Genomic DNA, 10824 nt, shown 5'->3' with positions numbered 1-10824 from the left:
TGTCTCGTTGCTGTGTTGCTGTGTCTCGTTGCTGTACCTGCTCTCGGGCAGAAATCCAACCAGAACCGTTCCGATCACGAGCCACGAGAGGCCGATGATGGCCAGCGTAATCCTGCAGGAACACGAGAGAGAGGAAATGTTAAAAAGTCTTTTCTATGACTGACGTCGAAGGAGCATCCTGGATTTTTGGATTCTGATGGTTCGTGTCCATGGGGGCGTTTTTGGACGTGCAAAACTCACTTTGTCGCTTCCCAACTAATTCTCCTGACACTATTGCTCCGGGATTTCTAACCGAACCAACATGGCGGCTTGTCTGGAAACAGTTTCCAATATTACGACAATAGTTCACTGAAATCTGTCTCTGAAAACATTTTAAGCAAGAAATAATACATTTTTTATTTTATTGATGGTAAACATGTCGCCTGTAGTGAAAGTCCCCAGACTCCCTGTAAGTGAGGACAAACTTTATAAACTTCCTGACAGTCTGAACCAACCTGAGAGGGAAGAGGATGCAGTAGCGTACAAAGACACCGAGGCCCCAGATGACGGTGAGGCGGAGGCTGATGAAGTGGAAGTTGTGGTTGGTTCTGGTGAGGAGGTTCCAGGAGGCCAGCTCCTCAGAGGAGAAGCGCTGGGTCACCTGGTCGTCCACGATGCTCTCCAGACCCTTCTTGTAGAAGTAGAAGGCGTCGCTCAGAGAAAACTCGCCTCCCACCAGTGAGCGAGAGCTCCGCAGCTGCCCCATCTCCTCCTCCATGGAGCCTCCCGCTCGCTCAATGATCCCTGGGACACGATCACAAAACTGGGTTACACCCGGACCGACACGTCAGCCGATATTAGCAGATATGTTGATATTGGCATCGGATGTGTTTGAGGTTGATTTATACAATCTTAAAATATCCCAAACATCACTTTTATCTTCTGGCTTTTTCTTAACTGATAGTATTTAAATGGTTTTATTTTGTTTGTACATTAAGTTCTGGTTCTTATTTACTTACTAAATATAAATCAGTGGTTCAAGCATTGAGCCTTGTGGAACCCCTGATAAAATTTTTTGTTTTAACAGATTATGGGCTGTCGTTAAATCTGAAACCAGACTGGAGCACACTGTGTAAACTAAAGAAGAACCTTTCCGTCAACATCTGTTAATTTACTGTCAGAAACAAACAGCAAATCTTCACGTTTGAGAACCTTGAACCAGGAAATATTTGGCATGTTTGTGTGGGAAAAACTGAAATGATCAATTGATTACTCAACTCAGTCAACAGTAGATAGAGCTGGTGGAGAAAGTCTCCAAACTCCCTTAAAAAAATCACACAATTCTGAGATTTTCTGAGTGAGAAGAAACTTTATAAACTTTGTGAAACTTCTCTATGATAAATTCTTCATTATTTAGGTCTTCTTGTAAATTTGGCAAATGTTACACATTAATTTGTTTGTCTTGTGTAATAAACATTGTGTCTGTTTGTCCAAGCGTGTTCACTATCACACGTTTCATCTTTGCAAACAGTAGTGATGAATGTGTTTATCTGCTTACAGAGCGAGGAAGTGAGATCTGATCACAAGATGTGAACAGAGTTTTACTGATATATTGATACAGCGAATATACAAATCTGTGCTGGATGAAACAGTTGTATGTCTGTGCTGTATATCTACAGCACAGCGACAGCACAGACAGTTTGGTACATTGTGTAACATTAAATACGTGACTCATTAACACATAGAAACACCACTCTGTGTATTTTAAACTCAATCAGGTTTTCACACTAGGAAATAGTTTTGGTGTTTTAGTGCATAATAAACCAAAAAAAAAAAAGAAATATCAGGACAAAGAGCTGCTCTTTAATAATGAGCACGTACTGAATAATAATAATAATAATAATGTTAATAATGATAACAATCAGCTGCTGGAAGGTTGTATTAATAATGTAAAAGGTGAGTGTGGGAACTCTTCGTACAGCTTGAGATAAGACTAAAACAAGCTGCAGCAGCGTGCGTTATGTTAAGGCGGAGGATCACGAGGTCGCTGACCTCTCAGAAATGTTTAACCCCTTAATGTGCAGCTTTCTTTCCCCTCTCACATTATCACTACGATTACAGCTGCAGGGATTTAATAACTGCTAACATGTGCAAATAAATGTTCATATATAACAGTTTTATAATGTACGCAGCCTCAAATGTTGGAACCAACCAGGTATCTTATGACTGATTGTGAAATGAGTTACAGGGGAAATAGGCCATTTAATAAATGTATTTACTTTATGATAGACAAAAGAACTTGTGCATACAAACCTCTATTATATCATAATGAATGTGTTATTACACTTGTTATCCTTTAACTTACAATCATTAATCACTAAATTTGGCAATAAGCTGCTGTTAGCTGCTGTTAGCTGCCTGTTAGTTGGTGAATTGTGGTTGTATGTCTAATTATTAAACGCCAGCGCAGGCTGCTTGCTCGTTATCGGCCAGCAGTGTGACCTTCTCTCGTCTTCACTCTGCGCTGGCTGGTTTGACTTACACTACGCAATCTGCAAGTTGCATCAATCAAAATGCCCTGAGAACGGAGCACATGTGTTTTCCGAACCGACCTGCACCCCCGACATCCACACACACACCACACACACACAGTGTCACATGACCTCCGTCTGCAGCTGAAACAAATTCCTCATACAGCGGGACACGATGTCCTGAGAGCACAAACCAGGAAGTACAGCCGCGTCTTCTAACAATGGAACCAGAACCAGCACACACACACACACACACACACACACACACACACACACAGCAACACACACAACCACATCTCACAACACACCATTAGCACACACAACACATAAACGACACACACACACACCTGCACAACACACATACACACACACACACACACACACCAACACACTCACACACACACACACACACACACACGACACACACTCACACACACATTTACACACAACACTACACACACACACTCACACTCGACACACACACACACACTTCACACGACACATACACACCAACACACACACTCAACACACACACACTCACACTCACACACAGCACACACTCACACAACACACACACACACACACACACACACTCACACAACAGGAGACGTTGGATCCTTAACAGTGTACAGGTCAGCAAATTATTTGCGTAATATTTGAGTTCAGAGTCCAAAATTAACTTCCGGTGAGCCCTTATTTGGTTGCAGCCACAGCTGCTGCCTCCACAAAGACCTGGAGTATATATTGGCAAGTGTGGCAGGCTCTGTTTGTTGTTGAGGTTATTGCATCTACAAAAAAAATCAAACTTGACCTATCGACCCTCTATCTAGAAGTTAAACGGAGTCTGTTTGTACTGTCTTGCAATAACATAATCATAATAATAATAATAATAATTAACTTCTATTTGACCAAACACTCAGTATATGATATATTTCCAAACCTCCACGTTAGCCCGACACTGCGTGAATTTTTTTTTTTAATGAGCAAGCAGCAGAATTCAGGGTTTACTTCTTTAAGAAGGACATTTGCTGTTTTTTAGCATTCAGCTAGCTATGTGTTGACACAGAGCTGCAGTTACCCAGCGTTCAGAGGAACATCTCAGCATTGCTGTACGCAGGGTTTTAGAAATACAGAGGTTGCATAATAAAGTTATTTTGAGGAAATAATTTCACAACTTTTATTGTATCCAGAGGTCCAGACACCTGTTGGTACGGTCGCTCTCATGTGTGATTGTTAAAGTCTGACAGCAGAGGTCAGAAGCAGCACGGCAGTAAATTCCACCAGAACCCTGCAGAGACTCGCACAGGTTGGTGCAAACATCACTGCTCATTAAAACTCCTGTTTGTGCTGACAGGTAATCTGAAGGGACTCACCGTTGGGCAGAGGCACCGGCACACTGGACTGCTCCTGCCGTCCTCTCTGGATCCGTAACGTGGCCCACTGCAAAGAGAGTTATTGTCAGATGACCTCCGACCCGATGCCTCCTGCTGCACATTTCATAATAACTGCACAAACACATGAGGCAAGGAGAGAAGAGTTCTCCTGAGGACACAAACTGAGGGAATTCACTTACCTCCAGGATTTTGACCAGGACCTGGATGTAGACCCCGGTGACCCCCAGAGAGAGGCCAAACATGGCGGGCAGCATGATGAGGAACACCACCACAAACATCCACACCTGGAAGACGGCTACAGCTAAACCCCAGAGGTCCTCCATCACTGACAGCGAGGGCAGCCACGACTCTACAGGTCGGAGGTCACCTCATCGTCGGCAAACGCCACCGACAACACCAGGGTCCATCTGCTTTCCTGCCAAATTAACAGTCTGAAATACAACAGAGATATTACGTTAAAACAAACAAATGTACTTAAAGTAATAAAAGTACAGAAAAATGTCCCCTGTGACTGTTATTATCAATCGATTGATTGATTAGTGAAAATTAAAGTATAAAGTAAAATATACTGTAAAATAAAAGTTATTTTTACAGAATTAAACTGTCAGCTGTGGTTGTCAGAACTTTACCGTAATAAATACAGTAGAACTTTTTCTACCACTACAGTAAAAGGATATTAGTACTGTTGAGTTTTAATCCATATTTTACTGTATAAATACGTTTAATATGTTTTTACCATCAAAACAGTTTTTCCATATGATGATATGATGGTGGTCTATAATATAAATAAATGACTTTATTCTGTATTAATGTGTATCTGTGAGATATCACAGTGTTGTTACAGAAACTTTAACCTATTTACAGTTTACAGTGTTTTACTGTCATTGTTTGGTTACAGATATTTTTTACAGTTTAAATACCTCAAATTAAAGTACTTTAGTATTCAGATCTTTTACTTTAAGTAAAATACCACAGACATGAATAAATACTCTGTTACAAGTAAAAGTATTTAAGTATAATCAGGATGTAGTTAGTATTATTTCAGATTATTTTCTCCATTAATTAATTGATTGATTGGTTTGTAAATATTCTGTAAATAGTGAATATTAAAGTATAAAGTAAAATTAGAAGAAAAGACTAAAGTAAAGTTTTTATTTATACTTTTAGTATATAATACTTTTACTTTAAAGACTTTAAGTACATGTTCCTGATCATTCTACTAATACTTTAATTTGATTTGTACTTTTACTCACTACTTTTAGATCTTTTAGAAACCAATCAATACATCGATCAATGGAGAAAATAATCAGCAATAATACTAATACTGATTACACTTAAATACTTTTACCACAGAAATAAATGAAATGTAAAAGTCCTGCATTGAATGTGCCACTGTAATAATAATAATCAGGTAAAAGTACTTCAAGTATTAAAAGTAAAAGTACTTAACCCTGTGACTGTGAATTACCGGATTATTACTGTTCATTTACACTTTAACACTTTAATTATTGGTTTGTAAAGCTTATGAGTGAAGTAAAAGTACAAAGAGTAAAGTAAAGAGTAATGGAGTATTTCAGTGTCTTCAGTTACATTCCTGCGTTAAAGGAGAGGAACCGTTAGTCCCGGTTGTTTTCTCTGATCCGAACAGTAAACGAACTCCACACTGACACAAACAACAACAAACAAATATGTTTACATGAATAAATACCTGATACTCGATGAGTCGGTTCCGCAGCTGATAAATGTTCCGTTGAAACAAAGAAAAAGTATTTTGAGTCCAACTCGGAGCAGAACTCCTCCTCCGTCAGTTCACACTGGCGGACTGCGCCTGGAAAACGCAGAGTTTCGCTGCGCTTATGTTGCGCTGCATTAACGCTTCTGATCGATCAGTATCGGTGATCAATAAGCAGCATGGCGGAACCGACTGTCCGTATGTCTGGGATCGTGTTGGCTTCTCTCATGTTCCAGCATGTTAACAGTGATTCAGACGTGGTGAGACTCATTCACAGCTCGTTAAAACCGATGTGTTTTTCACTGGAGTCTGGTCGGTTAGCGCGTTTCTGGGAGCTAGCGAGAGTCCCAACGCTATTAATTAACTTTTAACTTGATTAGTTCTTGTTTAATAGTTTAATAGTGACGGTTTCAGACTGTAGTTTGAAGAGTTTGTCGTTAAAGTGAAGCTAACATCTCTCATCACGCCATTTATGCAACTTTTTAAACCGAGCTAAGAGTAAACAGCCCAGAAACACCAGACTCCGTTCAGAAATACTCTCATTTCACATGAAAGCGATTATGGAAAATAAAACGTAGCTTGTGAAGTTTGACTTAATGTATTTTAACAATCAGGAGGGTCTGTTGGTGCATTCGGTGTATTTATAAACCAATCTGTAATTCTTATGAGTTAGATATGAACATAAAGACCTGCTGCCCAGTTACCGCCCACCTATCATCATCATCTCTGTGTCCTTTTAATGTGTTAGTTTAATAATTGATTAATATGCGGATTTATTTTTTATGTGAAATGTCAGAAATTAATTGCCAAATATTCAGTTTACAATCATGTATTGAATTCAGAGAATATGTGTCATATTTTAACTATTTTTGCTTGAAAAATGACTGAAACAATTAATTGGTAAAATATTTGCAGCCTCATTGATTAATCAACTAATTGTTTCAGCTTGATTAAATGTGTGCTTATGTTTCACTTTTTGAATCCTATTTAAATGAGTTTGTATTGTGTCTTATGTAAAGTGCCTTGACATGTCAGTTTTACTTTTTTTTAAATTAATTATCAACAAATACTTTTATACTGAAACTCATGAAATACTGCGACACAGTTCAAACTCTGTAACCACTGTAATATTAATATTTAACACCCTGGTGTCTGCAGGAAGGTCTCCTCCTCGGGGAGAGCCGGTTTGAGGAGCAGGTCACCATCAGTGACTCTCAGGCCGATAACATCCACATTGAGGAAATCTACAGTGAGTTCATGTTGGAGTCACATCCTCACTGCCACATTATTACAATCATTATAACTATAATAATACTATATCTGTATGTGTTTCTCAGATATCCAGAAGCACATCGCCTGCCACAAACTGAACCAGTGAGTATCTGATGTCAGACCAGCGTCCTGCTCTTCAGATGTGGTTTAATTCAAGCTAACATGCTTTTATCAGGATAAAATAATAATAATATAACAATATTCTCATTGTTGATCCTGGATGATGAACAGTGTGCTCTTATTTTCAAATCAAGACTCACTCGGTACAGTAAAAAGCAGCTTAATGCCGTTAATGTCTAATTAAATGTTCTGGCTCCATTTGACTATTTATGTTCTCCGTTTCTAAAACTATATTTAAACTTTTTATTTTGTTGTATATTTTATCAGCTCATCATAATTAACCTGCATGTTTTCATCTAAAATCACAATTATATAAAAATTCCTTTCGACTTCCTGTTTGTGATTTCACAGTAAAACGTCTAAAACAGCTAAATGTAATAAGCAGTTTTGGGCCACAGATAGAAAATGAGAACTGGTTACTGAACAAGATGGTGTTTTTTTATTATAATATACTATACTTATGTAATAATCCCGTGAGGGGTTTCCTCTACCCTGGCCTGCATACTTACGGAACAGTGTCTCCTGGACCTTGTCAGGGAGCTTTAACAGATATACCAGGACTATAAGTACTAACGCTGAGGCCTGCTTTTGCAGTTGAAGGTGTTACCACCACTCTTTGTGCTTTGCAGATCTACGCACACGTGTCGGAGCAACGTGAAGTGGACGGCAGTCATAAGGTCCTGGCCGACCATGAAGCAGGTAACACACCCTCCGACGTGACTGCAAGCGCGTGGCCTGGAGGGAGTTGATCGGTGACTGAGCCGTTGGTGTCGTTTGAACGCCTGAAGGAGAGGCGTGACTCGTTCGGTACCCGCCAGCCCGCAGGAACACGGAGCCACGCCAGCATGACCTCATCAGAGAAAAGATGCGTCCACGAGAAGCCTGAAGAGTTCGCTGTCCAACCTCACATGAATCTTCCGTGCCTGCTGACGACCCCAGCAACCTTAAACGGCGCCGAGGCTCCTGCGTCTGTTCGAGCCCCCACCAGGATTGGAGTCACCACGCCGCACGTTCACCGTCACGCAGCAGGCTTGACCTCACAGGGTTCATTACTCACTCAACACCGGCCTGAGTCACACTTCGGGACTGTTTAGCTCCGTTTTTCAGTTCGTGGAAGCCCTTTGGAGATCCTGGACGAGCCCCAAAAAAAGACTGAGCACCCCAAAATATTAGCGACTCATCAATCCTCCGGTAGCTCCTGTGGACATATGGACAGCGCCCCTTGAGCTGCCCTTCGTGTTTCTAGAGTTAGGTGTCTGTTACGAATCACGTTAGGAATTGTTAAAATGTGATATTTCTTTAAAGGGAGTTTGGTGCAGGGAGCTTTTAGTTGGATTCAAACTGCTGATATGGATCATTGTTAATGTTTAGTCTCCACTACAGAAACACTAGCTAACTGATAAAGGCTGATCAGGTTGTGTTACGGTATTAGTTTGATTGATGATTTAATAATCTGAGTATTGATTACTGATGCTGGCTGATTAAACACAATGTGCTTGTTATTAATGCTGTTATTGATGACCAGATTAAAGACAGGAAGTTGTGCAGTGTGACGAAGGCTTTACAGTGTTCCTCTCGTCCCCTCCTGCAGACTACGGGTGGCCGCTGCCTTCTGACCTCTGTCCCATCTGGATTTACCTGGACGTCCTGTTCTCCACGGCATCCATCATGCACCTCTGTGCCATTTCTCTGGATCGATACATCGGCATACGCAACCCGATCCACCACAGCCGCTTCAACTCCCACACCAAGGCCCGCATCAAGATCATGGCAGTGTGGACGATTTCAGTGGGTAAGAACACTACATCTGTTTGTTCCTGTTGGGTTTAAGCTCCGATGTTTGCTGTAAAGATTGTTCAACAACACAGAGGTGGGAGAACGTCACACGTAGGTCCCAAAGTTTGGTGACTGCTGGAAAGACTAACAAATGTTTGGATAATTTTACATGTGCAAGTTAAATGAGTGGTTTTATGAATGGAGTCTGGTGGGCCGTAGCTCCCATTATTTTGGTCTGAGATGCTGGTGCTCTAGTGCGACACCTAGTGGCAGTGAATGTCGTATATATCCTCTTTAAGGTCAGTGAAACGTGTTATTGATTTAATCAAAAGTGTTGATCTGTCACTGACATTAACAGAAGTCATTTTGTTGCCTACAAGCATTTAAACCACCAGGCAGCAATGAGGTTTTCCACAAAATTCCATCTTTTTATATCTTTTTTAATTATTTAAATAGTTTGAATGTATTTTTTAGGAGATGGGGCTGAAGTATTAGCAGGAGGTTAACCTTTGTCTTTGCAGCTTGTGCGATGGGGACTTCAGACTGATTTATGACGATCCATTTAACTACGTAGCCTTCTTATTAGGGGTGTAAAGATTAACCGATACGAGTCAGAAATCAGTTTTAACGTTATAGATGCGACTACATCGGTACGCAGACCCCTGGATGGATCTATAGATACTACGAACCGGTCTGGTCGTAACTCTGTCCTCTTATTCAGTTCAGTTCAATGAAACACAGTCACAAACGCACTGAGTAAAGGATGGCTGTCAGCTGCTCATGAGATGTAATTTCCTCATGTGACGTTTACGACTGCGTATAATTTTTATGGAGGTGAGGAACAATCAGCTCCTAATAATTGGCTTCTGCCTGGCTGGCCAGTGTCCAGCTGCTCAGGTCAATGGTTCTACATGAGCAGGAAATGTAATGAGTGGCTGCAGTGATGGAGGAGGCGGGGGACGTTATTTACCCTCGCTGGGTGCAAACAAGAGCCAAATATAGAATAGCATGAAAATCAAAAACCAGCCATCAGTTATTGTTTGAATGAAGTTGAATTATCCTAAAACTTTTCCACTTTCCCTTATTGATGTGTCTTTCTCTTCGTTAGTCAACGTGCTTTCGCACTAAACTAATTAAGATGAGAAAAAGTTGAGTTTCCTCCAGGTGGCAGAGAGCCCGGACCTGAGATTGTATCCAATGAATGGACGGCAGGAACATTATGGCTTCACATCAGTGTTTGATTTACAGATTGGGTTCTCCTCATTGTTCAGCAGACTGACGCCAATGTCAGATCTACATGACCAATACAGGACGACCAGAGACCTCGCTTGTTATTGCAGACCGCCACCTTCTAAACACCTGATTAATGCAAGGTTTGGCTAGTGTTCGTTGCAATGTAATTTCACCAGAAGGTAGTTTAGGTTAACTAAGCTAGCTCAATATTTTCATCCCACTTGCAAAATATGATTTGAGAAAGTGGTTGAGCAGCAATAAGTTCAGGACCAAGGGTTCAGGATGTCATGTATTGATCATTGGAGTTGCTGTCAGCGTCAGCAACTGCTATTAGGCCTCCTTTTAAGTAGAGATGTCCCTTTTAATAGTAACTTTAGTTACTTACTTTTTTTCCCTTTTTATTTTAATGTGGTTTTACAAATGAAATCACACAGTAACTATACAAAACCGCTCAGTGTTCATTAACTCGGCAGTGGTGGTTATAGAGACCGATCATTTAACCATGTAGTTGATAAAAGGTTTCCATATTTTATCCAATATGGCCTCAATCCAGTTGACTTCTGTTTCATGGAAATACAGTTTTTGGTAATAACCAGTAATGTTTCTGTGAGATTGATGGGTGATGTTTGATCAATTTCAATTCAATTATATTTATATAGCGCCAATTCATAATATAAGTTATCTCAGGACACTTTTCAAATAGAGCAGGTCTAGACCGAACTCCTTTTAAACATAATTTCCCAAACAAAAAAGGACACTATTTAATTGATTGTCATTATTGTGCCCT

The 10824-nt window shown here is 40.4% G+C and overlaps 1 protein-coding gene across 1 annotated transcript in view; it reads right to left on the bottom strand.

Annotated features, from left to right (window-relative positions):
* gpat3 (glycerol-3-phosphate acyltransferase 3) overlaps positions 1-5751 on the bottom strand; it is a 10857-nt gene extending 5106 nt beyond the window's left edge. The window contains exons 1-5 of the mRNA XM_035667766.1: positions 5613-5751; positions 4084-4335; positions 3884-3950; positions 495-783; positions 38-112 (exon numbers count right to left, since the gene is read on the bottom strand). Coding sequence (XP_035523659.1) covers positions 38-112; positions 495-783; positions 3884-3950; positions 4084-4227 — 575 coding nt within the window. The 5' untranslated portion in view covers positions 4228-4335; positions 5613-5751. The remainder of the gene's footprint in view (positions 1-37; positions 113-494; positions 784-3883; positions 3951-4083; positions 4336-5612) is intronic.
* Positions 5752-10824: the final 5073 nt, after the last annotated feature.

The sequence above is a fragment of the Morone saxatilis genome, unplaced genomic scaffold (genome assembly GCF_004916995.1).
Source record: "Morone saxatilis isolate NCDOM2014 unplaced genomic scaffold, NCSU_SB_2.0 Contig21, whole genome shotgun sequence".
NCBI lineage: Eukaryota > Metazoa > Chordata > Actinopteri > Moronidae > Morone > Morone saxatilis.
The sequence above is the reverse complement of the archived record's forward strand: the minus strand, read 5'-3'. Positions and strand labels throughout refer to the sequence as shown.